General features: G+C 29.7%; 1 protein-coding gene across 1 annotated transcript in view; it reads left to right on the forward strand.

Moving 5' to 3' along the window:
* The window catches only part of LOC117179154 (putative serine protease K12H4.7), a 17,748-nt gene extending 1,331 nt beyond the window's left edge, over nucleotides 1–16,417 (forward strand). Inside the window, exons 2-12 of the mRNA XM_033370855.1 lie at nucleotides 2,086–2,117; nucleotides 3,979–4,126; nucleotides 11,420–11,601; nucleotides 11,703–11,886; nucleotides 11,977–12,025; nucleotides 13,574–13,709; nucleotides 13,844–13,910; nucleotides 14,017–14,206; nucleotides 14,825–14,960; nucleotides 15,836–16,005; nucleotides 16,090–16,417. Of these exons, the coding sequence (XP_033226746.1) occupies nucleotides 2,086–2,117; nucleotides 3,979–4,126; nucleotides 11,420–11,601; nucleotides 11,703–11,886; nucleotides 11,977–12,025; nucleotides 13,574–13,709; nucleotides 13,844–13,910; nucleotides 14,017–14,206; nucleotides 14,825–14,960; nucleotides 15,836–16,005; nucleotides 16,090–16,250 (1,455 nt within the window). The 3' untranslated portion in view covers nucleotides 16,251–16,417. The remainder of the gene's footprint in view (nucleotides 1–2,085; nucleotides 2,118–3,978; nucleotides 4,127–11,419; nucleotides 11,602–11,702; nucleotides 11,887–11,976; nucleotides 12,026–13,573; nucleotides 13,710–13,843; nucleotides 13,911–14,016; nucleotides 14,207–14,824; nucleotides 14,961–15,835; nucleotides 16,006–16,089) is intronic.
* The last annotated feature ends 279 nt before the right edge of the window (nucleotides 16,418–16,696 follow it).

Consider the following 16,696-nt stretch of genomic DNA (forward strand, 5'->3'; position numbering starts at 1 on the left):
TTAAACATCAAGTAAATTTTCTGCAAAATTAGTTGAAATTTTCACAAAACAGTTGAATTTTCGAAAAAAATGGATAACTTTTTAACAATATTGTTGAATTTTTAACCAAATAGTTGCATTTTTATCCAATAATAATAAAATTTCTACTAAAACAGATGAATTTTTAAATCATAAAGACAAATGTTTACAAAATAGTTTATTGTTTATCTAAAAAAGGTTTCACAACAAAATATTAATTTTAAACAAAAAGTACATTTTCTACGGAGTAGTTGAAATTTCAACAAAACAGTTAAATTTTCAACAAAAAAGGATAAAAAATAAAATATCAATTTTATATGAATATAAATATAATGCAACAAAACTACTAATTAGAATATTATATCAGGGTTACCGGAAAACTTCATTTTAATTAGAATGTTATATCAGGGTTACCGGAAAACTTCATTTTAAAAATGACCTGATTTTACCCTCACTATTAAAATTCAAAGACCAATTTCTTTAACTTGTAACATTTTGAACCTAGAATCTTTTATTAACGGAATACAATAATTCCAAATTTATTCTGCTTGGCAGTTATTTGAAGTTATATATTTTTCCTGAATTTTGCAATTTTCCAATTTTTGCAATCCGTGACTTTTCCCTGACCTATATAATTCCTAAAATAAACTTCAGTGCCTGTTCCAAAGATTCTTAAGATACTTCTGTTTCCTAAAATGAATAGAAGAAATATCATAAACTTAAATAGAAGAAAGTTACTGTTAATATATAATTGAGTAGAATATTAATGATTGAAGGGTATTTTTTAATTACATTTGGATGTCAGCGCATATAGTGAGAAAAAAGTCTTGATATTTTTAAAGAATTTTCGATCATAAGATAGAAGTTCAGGAATGCAGTGCAACACTAGATAACCAGCAAAATCGGAATTTTTAAGGAAAGCGAAATAACATTCTGTAAAATCTAAATCATCATTTCAAGATAAAAGAATACTTTACTCTCCCGCTGAAGTGTTTCTGAACTAAGGCCGAAATATACAGTTTCGAGAAACAGAATGTGGAATTTTACGATCTTAAAGAGAAAAGAACATAAAACTGTAACAGGCTTGGTTGCGGATAACGATAAAAAGTGCAATTTTCAGTTTAAACAAAAAGTACAAATTTCTGAGATGTTGAGCTGCTAAATTGAGAGAAGATGCGTTTAATTAGAAAAATTTAACCGATTAAACCGACCGTAAATTGTTAAAGAAATTTGACGTTTAAATTCTATATGTTTTAAAAATCGTCTTTGAATAGCGAATAAAAATTTGTTTTTCAATTTAACATAATAATAAATTCTTACTCCTGAAATATGGAGAAGCTGAATAAGAATAAAAATGTTGTTATCCAAAAAAATTATTCTGTTCCGGAAAGATAAAGATTTAATTTAACTGTATCGCACTGTAACATATACGTATTTTCGCTGAAAGATGTGTAGTTGTATACATCTTAAAGAGAAGAAAGGTATATGCTTATTTAAAAAAAAAATAATTTTAGGAAGAGAAATACGGTTCGAAGAGGGTTTTATAAAAAGGTAAGAGGTTAGGAAATGTAAAAAAAAAGAAGGTGGGAGACAAGTACAGAGTCAGCTATCTGGTTTTGAATAACTAATAGTTTTATTTTACTATATTTAACATGAGATTTCAAACAAGTCCTTTTAACAAAAGTCCATAAAATTTTTAAGAACATCTTGTGCAAAAAGCTCATTTTTGGAAAAATGTTGGCATCCCTTCAAATGAAGAGTATACTTTTCCTTGGAAACTAGTGCACTATCAGAGACAATTTTAGCCATGTATTTTGTATGATAAATGCACGCTCATTTATTATAATTTATAGCTTTTTTACGTATTTTTCGTGTTTACGATTCTTGTTACTGTCGTTAAAGTGATCGAAAGTACAAGCAAGGAGAGACCTATTTAGATAAGCTATAGTATAAAAATAAGAAGATGCAATACTTTTTACCAGTTTCTTATATTCACCAAACACGAAAAGTAAAAAATGAATCTCATAATATTTTTCAATTTATTTATTACATCGTTCTCTATCACAGTTTCAAGCGAAACACAGAAGCACCATTCAGTGGTAAGTTTTGCACAAAATTGTTTTTATAAATAGAAAAAATCTCTATATGTTAAAAATAAATTTAATATTCATTGCATTTATAATCATATCATTGTAATAGCAGTCTATTTTTGAACTTTACTAGTTACATTATTTATTTAACTATACTACTTATAAATCGCAAAGCTTTTAGAACTTATTTTGCAAAAGTCAATTAATATCTTAGTTTTTAAATTATAAAGTTAAAATTAATATTTTAAGGGAATTGATGAGTCTGCATATCCTAGCGATAGAGAGTGTTCGGCAGTCTGGAAAGAAATTAACATGAATCATAGGTATAATGTAATATTTACAATAATATAAAATTCTTATATCATGTATTATCTAAACATTTTTCAAGGATTCTGCATTATCATCAAAGAATAACAGAATGTCTTAACATCTTTACATACTAGATTCAGCGAAAGGAGAACCTGTGCAGAAATTTTCCCATATTTCCCTATTTGAAGTTGGGTTCTGATGGGGTCCCTGTCACAATATCTAGCCTAGAAAAAACTGGTTGGGGCCCCTATCGAAATATCTAGTACAGAAAAAACTGATTGGGGCCTCTTTCAGAATATCTAGTCCAGAAAAAACTGATGGGTGCCCTATCAGTTTCTAGTGAAGAAATTCGTGCCTCGTATGTAGGTGTGGCAAATCTATATTATCCTTTTTTTTAAAGAAAAATTTCAATCGATTACAATTATTTATTTAAAAATTATTTTATTGATATTTCTGATAATAATTCGTATATTTTACATTTACATAATGTATAATAATAAACATTTAATTAGAAAAAGAGAATTCAAAATTTTTTGATCTGTAACTTATGAGTATGGCTTTTTCATCGAATATAAACTCGAATGTTTAGCGTAATGGTTAGGACTCCCGACTGCTAGACGATAGATTTAGGTATAGATGTAGGTGTTCGATACTTCATAGCGTTATAAATTTATATTTGTAATATAATGTTTAAATATGTAATATATGTATTGACTCTAAATAGCACCATTAATATTTAAAGTCAAAATACTTGCAATAAATTAATATTTATCTTTAAAATACCTTTTTTGTCATATTAATTAAACATTCATCAGGTAAGAGAAAGGGTCTAGGCGGGGCCTTACTAATCATTGTGCGATAAAAGGGTACTCTCGTTAGAAGATCTTTTTTTTAGAAAAAAATTTAATTGAAAATGGGAGCGTTCACATATGATATCACGCTTTATTTTAAGCTTTTAACCTCTCCCCTCCCTCCTCCCCCGTGCCCCTTGTCACTCTCAGTCACGAATTAACGAGACCCCCACCTATAATATTACATCACGTTCTTTCGACCGCCCCCCCTTCAAGTTTTTTCAAATAATCATAAAATACTTCTCGGAATCTTCTCAAATATGGGAATCAAACGTTACATGAACAAAATCGAAAATATAAACCTGATTATTAACACTTATTCTTTTCAAATAAGAACATATCAAACATGTAGGATATATATGGACTTAATACTTTTCAGGTTGTCAATTAGAAACAAGAAAACCCTTCGTGACATCACGCGCAGAATAACTCTTCCCCCCATATGTCACGATTTGTCACGCTTGACAAGAACCCCCCCCCCCCCCCCCCCGGCGTGTGACATCATAAGTTAACGCTGCCAATATTATTATCTGGTTGCTATAAAATGAGGAAAAATATATGTAATTATATTAATAATATATTAAGTGCTTCTTTATTACAAAGTGTTCTCTTTTTTTAAACAGCATTCAAGTCTAGTTGTAAAAATGTTCTTAAAGTATTTCTAAAGACAACTTTGCTTCAATAAATTGAAATTTTGGCCACTTTTTTAGCATAGGAAATTTTGGATTTTACGATTTCAACTATGATGGAATTATAAGACACGGTCCAAATCGAACAGAAAAAAATGTGCCGATAAAAGAAAAGTGGATCACTCAACCGTTGGATCATTTCCATCTTTATAGTCGTGAATGGAAAATGGTGGGTTTTTTTTATTTAAATAATATAAAAAATTTTTTATCTATCAAAAATATTACAGTGGCGAATAATATGTTATTCCGTTCTCGCAGACTGGTCCCTATATCCCTTATTGTACCCTATATTCAGTTGACCTCAGTTTTTTGTTTGTTTTAACCAAAAATTTTGATAGTTTGAGTTTTTGGTTCATTAAAAAAAATGTTGTTAGGTTATTCGGACATTTGGTTGGATGAACCATATCTTTTATGGTTCAGGCTATTGTATTTTTCAAAGCTTTAAGGAGTTTTCCAGGGCTTAACATTTTTTCAAAGGATTTCAAAACATTTTAATTGATTTTAAATATTTTCTGATATTTTGAAAGATTCCAAGGAATTTTCGGTTGATTTCAATAATTTCAATGGATTTCAAGAAATTTGAAAGAGTTTAAGGTATGTTTTAAAATTCCATTCAATTTTCAAGAGTTTCGGAAAGTTTCAAGGGATTTAAAAAGATTTCCAAGTATTTCAATTATTTTAAGGGAAGATATTTTAAAAGATGTCACGGGAATTTATCAGATTTTCGAAGATTTCAATTATTTTAAAGAATTTTAATGCTCTCAATGCATTAACAAAATTTCAAAGAATTTAATAACAAGAATCAAGGGATTCTGTAGTATTAAAAAAATTTCAAATATTTTATAGTACATATTTCGAAAGATTTTAAAGAATTATTATTAATTTCATGAAATTATTTCAAATTCAAAAGAACATAATTTACATTATTAATCCACAGCAGTCATTTTTAGTCACTTTTTATATTTTCATAATTTGTGATTGAGAAAGTGTAGTAGAATATTGAGGTGACGGACGCATAACAACTCGACAAGGGCTCGAATGTCATACCTATGCCATAATTGAAGGCTCATTTTAGGCTCATTTAATACCCCAAATACAAATTTTCGGCTCTGCATTTTTTCAAAAAAATGCATGGTAATGCCAGCTTTACATCAAGATAGAAGTACCATGGTAGAAATATTCGTTATATCACATTTTCTCTTTCACAGGAATTAAGGGCTCATTAAAGGCTTTTCTATGAACCACCGTCCAATTTTTAAAAAACAACCCCTATTATAAAAAATTTGTCCGCTTCGCGGACACATTCTCATCGCGCGCTACGTGCGCGGCTCGCTGCGCTCGCAAATTTGAGCGCGCCTACGGCGCGCGACGGTTGAATCTCGCGCTCGCATATTTATTCTTTGCATTTGGAATGCCTGAAAACAACTTTATCAAAAAGATCTCTTTTAGTTGGCAGTATTTATATGTGTCTTCATATTCTGAATTGTCTACTTAATTAAGTATAGTCAAAGATTAAGTTTCTCAAAGCTATGTAGGCTTTGAGGTACACATTCTCATCGTGACACTCGCGCTGCGCGCTCGATTTCCGAGAGACATTTGTAAACAGGTTTTGTTCGATTTTTTCTCTCGTAACTTTCGTCGTTTTTCCACACATTTTTTTTATTTTACTTTTTTCAACGTGCTTTTTCACGAGTAAAACAAAAAGTACGCGTCCTATCAAGAAGTGATTCTTAACGAAATTGTAGATCTTTTTTTGGGATAACCATTTTTGTTAATTCATCTTTTTTTGTATCCTACATAGTTTGTCCATAAAATGGAATTTTTTATTTTTCATTATTTTTTGTGCAATCAAAATTTGAATTTTCGATTTTTTAAGAAAATCCAAAAATTGTTTATGATAATCTTGTAGGGCTTTCAAATAGAAATGATTTTGTTTTCTTAACTTTTTTTCATATCGTGCTTTTTTCGGCTTCAAATTTTGATTTTCGGTTGATTAAACATTTTTTGAAAACGCTATAACTCTGAGCATTTTCTTTTTATCGAAAAAAGTCATAAGGATAAATTGTTTGTTCCTTTCAATACTATAAATATCCGTACATAGAATTTTCAAATTCAGAAAAAAGTGGTCTCAAAAATTTTCAAAATGCGCTCACTTTTTGAATTTTTATCAAAAATGGCTGGTTAACGAACTCGTAATTTCTTTTAGGACCTAGAAAAAATGTGCCAAAGATGGATTAGATTAGTTTATTTTTTCGAGAGTTATCGTGTTTACGGACGGACGGACAGACAGACGCCATCATGAAAACCTGATTTTCGGATTCAGGGGGTCTCGAAACGTGGAGATCCGTTGAAAAAGTGTGATGTCAAATTTCCGACAAATCTAATACTTTCTCAATCATAAATGATGAGAATGTAAAAAACTACGCTAAAAAATAAATATTCACTAATCTGAAAATTGAGTACACCAGAATTGAAGGCTCATTTTAGGGTCTGCAACGCCCCCAAAATCAATTTTTCAAAACCATCCATTGACATTAAAAAACTACCTCTTACGTAAAAGTGCTGATAAAGTGCACTAAATATGCACTAATCATAAAAGTAAGTACATCATTGTACAGTATTGGAGAGCCTAAAATCAATTCTGGTGTACCCAATTTTCAAATTGATGCATATTTAATTTTTAGGGTAGTTTCCTTATGATTGTGGTTGTTTTGAAAAGATTTCGCCGAGGGTCATGCAAGAGCCTTCAATAAGCCTTCAATTCAGATGCACTCGGTTTTATGATTAGTGCATATTTTGTGCACTTTATCAGCACTTTTAAGTGAAGAGTAGTTTTTAATATCGAGGGATGGTTTTGGAAAATTGATTTCGGGAGCGTTGGAGAACCTAAAATGAGCCTTCAATTCTGGTGTACTCAATTTTCAGATTAGTGCATATTTAATTTTTAGGGTAGTTTTTTCATGATAGGGGTTGCTTTTGAAAAATTGGGCCGTAGGTCATTCAAGATCCTTCAATGAGTCTTTAATTCTGATATACTCAGTTTTATAATGAGTGCATATTTAGTGCACTTTATCAGCACTTTTATGTAAGGGGTGGTTTTTTAATGTCAAGTGATGGTTGTGAAAAAATTGGTTTTGGAAGCATTGGAGAGCTTAAAATGAGCCTTCAATGCTAGTGTGCTCATTTTTCAGATTAGTACATATTTAATTTTTAGGGTAGTTTTTTTATGATATGGGTTGTTTTTAAAAAATTACACCTTGTGTCATGCAAGAACCTTCAATAAGCCTTCAATTCTGATATACTCAGTTTGATGATTTGTGCATATTAATTGCACTTTATCAGCACTTTTAAGTAAGGGGTAGTTTTTAAATATCAAGGGATGGTTTTGGAAAATTGATGTTGGGGGCTTTAGAGAGCCTAAAATGAGCCTTCAATTTTGGTGTACTCAATTTTCGGATCAGTGCATATTTATTTTAGGGTAGTTTTTTACATTCTGATCATTTATGATTGAGAAAGTATTAGAATTGTCGGAAATTTGACATCACACTTTTTCAACGGTTCTCCACGTTTCGAGACCCCCTGAATCTGAAAATCAGGTTTTCACGATGGCGTCTGTCTGTCTGTCTGCCCGTCCGTCCGTCCATCCGTCCGTAAACACGATAACCCTCGAAAAAATGAACGAATCAAATTCATCTTCGGTACACTTTTTTTAGGTTCTAAAAAAAAGCACGAGTTCGTGAACCATCCATTTTTGATAAAAATTCAAAAAGTGAGCGCATTTTGAAAATTGTTGAGACCACTTTTTTCTGAATTTGAAAATTCTATGTACGGACGTTTATAGTATTAAAAATAACAAACAATTTATCCTAATGACTTTTTTCGATAAAAAGAAAATTCTCAGAGTTATAGCGTTTTCAAAATTTTTTTAATAAACCGAAAATCAAAATTTGAAGCCGAAAAACGCACGATATGAAAAAAAGTCAAGGAAAGAAAAACATTTATTTTTGAAAGCTCTAAAAGATTATCATAACAAATTTTTGAATTTTCTTCAAAAATCGAAAATTCAAATTTTGATTGCACAAAAAATAATGGAAACTAAAAAATTCCATTTTGTGGACAAACTATGCTGGATGCGAAAAAATATGAATTAACAAAAATGGTTATTCCAAAAAAGATCTACAGTTTCGTTAAGAATCACTTCTTGATAGGACGCCCACTTTTTGTTTTATTCGTGAAAAATAACGTTGAAAAAAAAAATATAAAAAAATGTGTGGAAAAACGACGAAAGTTACGAGAGAAAAAATCGAACAAAACCTGTTTACAAATGTCTCTCGGAAATCGAGCGTGCAGCGCGAGTGTCACGACGAGAATGTGTACCTCAAAGCCTACATAGCTTTGAGAAACTTAATCTTTGACTATACTTAATTAAGTAGACAATTAAGAATATGAAGACGCATATAAATACTGCCATCTAAAAGAGATCTTTTTGATAAAGTTTTTTTCAAGCATTTCAAATGTAAAGAATAAATATCCGAACGCGAAGCGCGAGATTCAACCGTCGCGCGCGTAGCCCGCAATGAGAATGTGCCCACGAAGCGGGCAGATTTTTTATGATAGGGAATTCCTGTGAAAGAAAAAATTTGATATTGCGAACGAAAACCACGTTTTGCCAACTTCGACCAGTGGGACGGTCATCGAAAAAATGTTAGTTGAAGTAACTTATCGCGAGAAAGTTGTTCACTAGACTTCATTTCCACAATTTTCGACCGACTTTCTTCAAATTTTCAGAAAATCTGTTTCAAAGTCTAGTGAGCAACTTTCTCGCGATAAATTACTTCAACTAACATTTTTTCGATGACCGCCCCACTGGTCGAAGTTGGCAAAACGTGTGGTTTTCGTTGGGAATCAATTTGTTATTAAGCTAAAAAAAAACATATTAGCTTTTTAAACAAGGTGCTTTGTTTAAAGTCATCGCTTATATATTGAGAATACACCATACAATTTCAAGCAGTTTTATCAACAAACGTCTGAATAATCGCGAGTTGTGTTTTACGAAACATCAATGTTTGATCAGGAAATTTTCTAAGTTTTTATTGTTTATCTTAAGTAATAATCATCGAATGAAAAAGTTTCATACGAAAAATTTGTCGTCCGCGTCAAGCTGAATACGAATGTATATTTTGTTTTACGTTTCGACCACTTTTTTTTATTGATAGATTTTCCCGGCTGGACAATACTTCTACGCGGTTTCGAGCGCTTGTCGAGTAGTTGCATCCGTCACCTTAATTGTCCGAAATTTGACACCACAGTTTTTCAACGGATTTCCACGTTTTGAGACCCCTGAATTCGAAAATCAACTAGCGATGGCGTCTGTCCGTCCATCCGTCCGTGAACACGGTCTTAAAAGAAAGGACGAGTTCGCCAACCAGCCTTTTTGGATAAAAATTTAAACAGTTAAAGTAGTTTCAAAAATTTTTGGTACCATTTTTCAAAAGATTTAAATATTTTATGCACTGCTATGTGCAGTGCTCAGAAATTCACACAATTTATCATAATAACTTTTTTCGAATGAAGAAAAAACCATTTTTTGGATTTTCTTGAAAAATCGAACATTCAAATTTTTATGGCACAAAAAATAATGAAAAATAAAAAATTCCATTTTGTGGTCAAACTATGCAAGATATGAAAAAAAATGAATAGAAGAAAATTGTGATCTCAAAAACGATCTACAAATTTGTTAATAATCACTTCGTGATAGGATGCGTAATTTTTGTTTTATTCGTGAAAAAGAACTTCAAAATAAGAAAAATTACATTTTTAGAAAAACGACACAAGTTACACAAAAAATGATTTAAGCAAAATTGTGCACACAAAACAAAAAATTTTTTATGAATTGATACATAAAAGTTGTTTAACCAAAAAAGAGATACAAATATGTAATAGAGTGAAACTTTTCTATAGCACCGATTTTGGTGCTGACGGTGGGTGGGAACAAACTTATTATAGCCCTCTTCGATTTTGTCTGTTGACGCCTGAGTGCTCACCTGATTAACAACCGCAGATCCCGCACACCCCGCGCAGCTCCTGTTACATCTACCTGCGGCATTGCCTCAATTCTCGGAAGGGCTATAGAAGGGATCGCTATCAAAGAGTTTCACTGTAATTTATCACATTCTCATTATTTATTATTGAGAGCGAAGCATTAGAAATATTAGTCACTGCTGGTAATTTTTCGAGAATCAGAAATTCAAAATTTTTTTATTGTCTTTTCGATTTTTAAGGCTTCTAAATTAAGAATATTGCAAGATTATAATGTTGGACTCTAGATATTAACGGTTGAAGAAAATAGGAAATTATTCCGGGAAAATTCGGGAAATTTTAGAAATGAAATTTTTCAGTCACCCTATTGATAGTACTGAATAAAGCGCCTACTTAAATTACCCCCCCCCCCATCTTACTGAACGCAATTCATGATTTCCATAAATAATAAGATATGAGTCTTGAAACTAATGAAATTTTTTGTGTTTAAGATAATACATACTTTGCAGAATGAATACTTCATTTTCTAAATTCTCTGATTTTTCCTTAATCAATTTTTTATTTTCCCTAACCTTTATTATTCAAAAACCAGCATCTTAGTCTTGTAATATCGCTTTAACACAGGATCTTTTATAAACGGAATAAACAATATTTTAGATACAATTTGAAATTAAAGTGGTAAGCCTTCATTTAAAAATAATTCAATAATGTAGTTCAACTTTCACCTATGTAGTTGAAGTTTATATTAAAAAAGATCAATTTTCAAAAAATAGTTAAACTTTCAACCAAAGATATAAATTTACGACTAAAATTATCAATATTTATAAAAAATGATTTCTTAACAAAGCGGTTAAAACAAAATAATTGAATCCTCAAGCAAAGATGATTTATTTTCAAGTAAAAAGTTGCATTTTTATCCAAAAAAGATAAAATTTCTTCTAACACAGATGAATTTTTAAATCAAAAATTGTGTCATTTAAAAAAAAAACATTTGTAACTAAAAAGAGAATCTTCAGAAGGAAGCATCTGCAAAAAAAAATAAATACAAGGCAAATAAATTACTAAGAAGAATATTATATCGGCCTCATCATAAAACTTAATTTTAAAATGCTCTAATTTTTTCTTGGCCAATTTTTAAATTTCCCTGACAATTAATAAGTGAAGACCAGAATTTTAAACTTCTAATATTTTTCACCTAGGATCTTCTATTAACGGAATAAAAGAATTTAAAACTAAAAATTTAAAAATTCAAATTTATTTAGCTTGCCAATTATTTAAAGTTATAGAAATTCTCTGCCCCCCCCCCCCTCCTACACAAGCCTATGCATCATTAACTTTCAATTTACGAGGATTGCAGGTACATAAGTTAATTACTTTTTAAATATTTATACATATATTTAGAATAAATATTTTTTGTTTTTAGCGATATTTGGAAAACGATAATTACTTTAACGGTTCGGGACCAATTTTTATTATGTTGGGTGGCGAGTGGCAGATTGGGGAACATTATTTACAGTCTGGATTAATTCACGATATTGGCTTTGAACATGGAGCTCTAATGTATAAAACTGAACATCGTTTTTACGGAAAAAGTATAGTAAGCCAGTTAGTATAAATTACAAAATTCGATTAATTGTTGAGAGATGTCAATTTTGTTGTGTTTAATGTTTATTCATATTTCATAAATTTTTTTTCCATCTACTTAGGTACACCGGAGTTGAATTTTTGAAATTTTTGAACGTGGACCAAGCACTGGCCGACGTAGCATATTTTATAGAATTTATAAAAGAAGAAAAAAATCTGAGGGATCGAAGCGTTATTGTTTTTGGTTGCTCATATGCTGGGAATATGGCAGTTTGGATGCGATTAAAATATCCACATTTGGTTCAGGTATGCTGAAAAAAGTTCTCAAATTACTGAACTAAATTTTTTAAAAATATTTCTTATAATTAATTTATTATTTAAATAATAAACCTTCAGGCTGCTTATGCCACCGGTGCTCCTGTATTGGCGAAAGGAAACTTCTTTGGTAATTATGTAAAATCATATAATATTAAATATATTTTATATTTTTCTATAATAGCCTTGTATAAAATTTCAAATATTGAAATACTTCAATTCAAATTGTTGAAGTTTACTTTATGTATTCTTTCCCGAAATCTTTTGCCGAGTTTCATCACTTTCTCTTCCAGAATATTTTTTTTTTGAATGTGGAGTACGCGTACACTCTAAATTTAAATCAATAAAAATTTGGCTGATTAAATTAATCAAGCATGCTTTGACTGAAATATCATTTATTTATACTTACAAAATAGTCGTTTTAAAATATGAATCAATCAATATTTCTGACTGAATCAAAAAGTAATTTGAAGTAACTGATTTTTCTTCTATAATAAAATTGAAAAATTATTTTTAAATTAAAATTCGTAATTAAATCTGTATTCTTTGTTTGAGAATGATATATTTTTTTGGATGAACTTAACCTTTTTTCAATCTCTTTTGGTTGAAATATGAACTATTACATTTTTTAATGAAAATTAAAAATTTTTATAAAAAAATCGACTACTTTGTTGAAAGTTGGGCTACTTTGTTAAGAATTCGTTTTTTGGTTTATAATTTTAATTTAAAAGCATCTAATTAGTTGAAAATTCATCTTTTTGGTTACAAAATTTATTATTTGGTTAACATTTTTTGTATTAAAAATTAATTTTGTGAATTGAAATTCGTACTGTTCCATTTTTTGTTAAGAAATATTATTATTTTTTAGTTAAAGAGTCAACCATTTCGTTAAGTTTTCAACTATTTTGTTGAAATATTGAATGGTTTTGTTTAAAAACTAAAATCTTTTTTGTTGAAAAATGACCGGTTTTAGTTGAAATAGTTGAAAATTCAAGTACTTGGTGGAATTTCATGTATTTTTATTTTTGAAATTTGTCTTTATTGGTAGAAAATAAACCTTAGTAAAAAATCTATTAAATCGTCTTCTTTGCTTGAATTCAACTTTTCGCAATCTAAAATTAAAATATTTTATTGTGAAAATATAAAATGTTTATTATTTAAATTTGAAATATTTTTTGGTTTAAGTATTAGCTATTACATTTTTGTGTTGAGAATTCAAGCTTTTTACATTGAATATTTTACATTTGATTAAAAGTTCAACTACTTTGTTAAAAGTTCATATAATTTTATTTGAAAAATCATCTCTTAAGTTGAATATGTTGAAAATTCGTTTTTTTTTCGGTTCACAATTAATTTTTTAATCTTTAAGCTTAAGTACTCATTCGTGGTACAAAATTCGTCTTTTTTGATAGGAAATAAATTATTTTGGCGCAACATTTTTTTTCATTTTAATACAACAACTTGGTTGAAAGTTGAACTGTTTTTTTTTAAATTTCTTTTTTGTTTCAAAATTCATCATTTCGGTTAAAAATGAATCTTTTTTTGTTGAAAATTAAACTTTTGGTGGAAAATTCGTATTTTTTGGTAGAAAATTAATTTTTGTTGTTGTTAAAAATTCAACGCTTTATTATCAAATTATTTATTTCTCAAAACTTAAAACTCCAAATTTAATTTGCAGAATATATGGAAGTTGTCACTGCATCATATAAAAAACATAGTGAAGAATGTGTGACTGAAATTGCAAAAGCCATAAAATCTCTAGAAGAAATGCTCCTTACAGAGAAAGGATTAACAGCAATTAAGGAACAATTTAAGTAATTGTGACAGTATTAATAATAAAAAATTTAATCCCAACATAATTTTTAAATGCATGTGAAAAAAACCTTTATAAATAGAATTATATAATATCTTACATATCAATATAAAAATAGCTCTTCTTCATTTTTAGTTTTTGTATTCTACCAGATACTTCAACTATCAGTGGTTACGGAACTCTAATTAAAATTCTGACAAATGTATGTACACGTCAAATTGTAAAAATTATTATTTATTCTCGATAAGTACGCATTTTTACTTCCAAAACTTGACTTTTTATTCATATGAATTCATTAACTTTTACAGAAAATTGTAGGTGCGGTGCAAAAAAATAATGTATCTTATGTTTGTCAAATGATGACAGACAAAAGTTTGAAAACTTCACTTCAACGATTAGCTCAATTAAATCGCGAATCAGAAGATTGTATCCGAGCGAATTATACCATCCTTGTCTGTCTTATGAGATATGAGCCCTGGCATCCAATTATATCTTCGCGTAAGAATTATTATATCCTACTATGAGAACTCCATATCACTTTCAAGCTGTACTTGAACCTGGATTTAAGTACGGGTTCCGATATAGTCTGCAGTGGCCTTAACCAGGGGCGTACGCAGAAAAAAATCGCGGAGGGTTTTATTGATCCATTCAAATTTTACATGATGGTAATCGCTTTGGTTTAAAATTTAACCATTTGTTGTTGTTGAAATATATCCATGAATATATACGAAAGTGTGCAAAATTCTATTCTTTTCGTGAAAAATTATTCATTATAATTTTATTGCAACGGAATAATTCCCTCGTCGAGCATCTTCTGGATAATTTTATTATTGCTCTTTTTCCTTTAATTAAAAATTCAGTATTTTTGCGCCTGAAACCAGCAATAGAGAGAAGAGACTCTTCGTCTATTTATTTGGGTTGCCGGTTTCAGGCGCAACAGAAACTTCATTTGCGGAAACATTTGCGGAAAAGCTGTAAATTACAGCACATATATATGCCACTGATTTTGAAACAACTTAAGCGACCCATTTATAAATATTCGTTTACTTCACATTTATTTCCACATTTTCATATCAATTTTATGTTTAACAATTTTTCTAATTTTTATTATTATAGAAAGGCAATGGCTGTTTCAAACTTGTACTGAATATGGTTATTACCCAACAACTGACTCTGACAATTCTATGTTCGGTGCTTTCAATGTGACATTAGAGTACCACACAAAGCATTGTCGAGATGTATTCGGGAAAGAGTGAGTTTAAACACTTTTTTAATAAGAGCCCTGATAGCACGGAACGTTTCGTCCCTGCCAGACATTTCTGATAGAACTTTCTTTCCGAAGCTTTCCATGTCTTTCAGATTCTTTCCGAAATCTGCATCCGAAATTCCGTTCGAAACTGTACCACCATTTTCTTTCAGAATCTTTCAGAATTTATCAGAAAGTGTCCCAGCGGTATCTTTCCGTTTTTTTTCTACCTTTTCCCAAACTGTGCAGCGCACATTTTTGTCAGTTTCTATCAGCTTTTATCAAAAAACTAAATTATGTAATATTGTTATATAAATATTTTTAATAGTACTTGATATGTAATTATTATGTAATTGTAAATTAACTTTTTAAATTAAAATATATCGAAGGATTAGAATGTAAAAAATTATTCATTTAATAAATTTCGAAATTTAATAATTATATACATTAAATAATTTCTTCAAAATTAGAACTGTTTAATATATTTGATAGTAATTTAGTGAAAAAAATTTGGATAAAAAGAATTATTTTTTAAACCTTTTTAAACAATTGTTTTGTTTGTACAAATTATTATTATTAACTTTTTTAATATAATAATTTGCAAAGACACTGTAAAAGAACACTGTGGGACACTCAGGATAAGATCTGATGGAATTATATTGGGACAAATTTTCGGAAAGAAACTGAAGAATTCGGATGCAGATTTCGGAAAGATTCTGATGAAATCTGAAAAGAATATTTCAATCAGAAATTTCCTTTCAGAATGTTTCCGATTTTTTGGACAGGGGTGGGAACTTGCGAAACGTCCCCTGAGCGTGTTTATCGTTATTGTTATAATTATCAACGAATATCCGATAAACCGTGAGTGTTTAATTTTTCAGATACAATGAACATTTTTTGAGTCGGGGTATAAAAAGGACGAATCTTATGTACGGTGGGAAAAAACCAGATGTGAGGAATGTTCTTTTCGTTAATGGAAATAGAGATCCTTGGCATGTACTTTCGGTCTTAGAGGATCTGAACGATTCCTCGCCATCGATTCTTATAGATGGTAAACATAAAACATCTTGTTTTTGGGAATTAAAAATTATATTATGGTATAAATTTTATTTTATGTTCTTTATCGTTTTTGTAGGTTCTTCACATTGTACGGATTTAGGCAACTTTCAATTTTCAGATAGCCTCAATTTACTGTTTGCAAGATACAGAATACGCCAAATTGTTGGAAAATGGATACAATCGGGGTATGGAGAATTCATTGATCCTGATTTGAAAGCAGTACGAGCCGAAACTTAGGGCACGATCAACAAAATTCTGTTTAGAATTCCATTTTCAATACAGAAATCTCAAGTTCTGTTTGAAAATCCATACTGATAGGAGTTTAGGCAAAAAAAAACTGGAACTTTAAAAACTACCTACTGTAAAAAGTTATCACTGATGTAAAGATTTTGTATCTCCGTAATTTCGAAATTACGTGCTGCAGGTGTGATTTTAGAACTTTTGACGTGTAGTTTTGGCTTTTATTATAAATAAAGAATTTAAATAAAAAATACCATTTTTATTTGGATTAACATTTTTTTGAAGAATTTAAGATGATTTAACAAGTGCAAAGTCTTTTCAAGATTTTTTTTATATTTGAGGTAATTGTTACTTGCTTCTTCAGTGTAAATTAAAGACTTGTTATCCATCATATTTTTTTAATAATAAAAAGTAACCAAATTATTAAAAAATGTCATTTTTCC

This window comes from Belonocnema kinseyi, chromosome 1, assembly GCF_010883055.1.
Source record: "Belonocnema kinseyi isolate 2016_QV_RU_SX_M_011 chromosome 1, B_treatae_v1, whole genome shotgun sequence".
NCBI lineage: Eukaryota > Metazoa > Arthropoda > Insecta > Hymenoptera > Cynipidae > Belonocnema > Belonocnema kinseyi.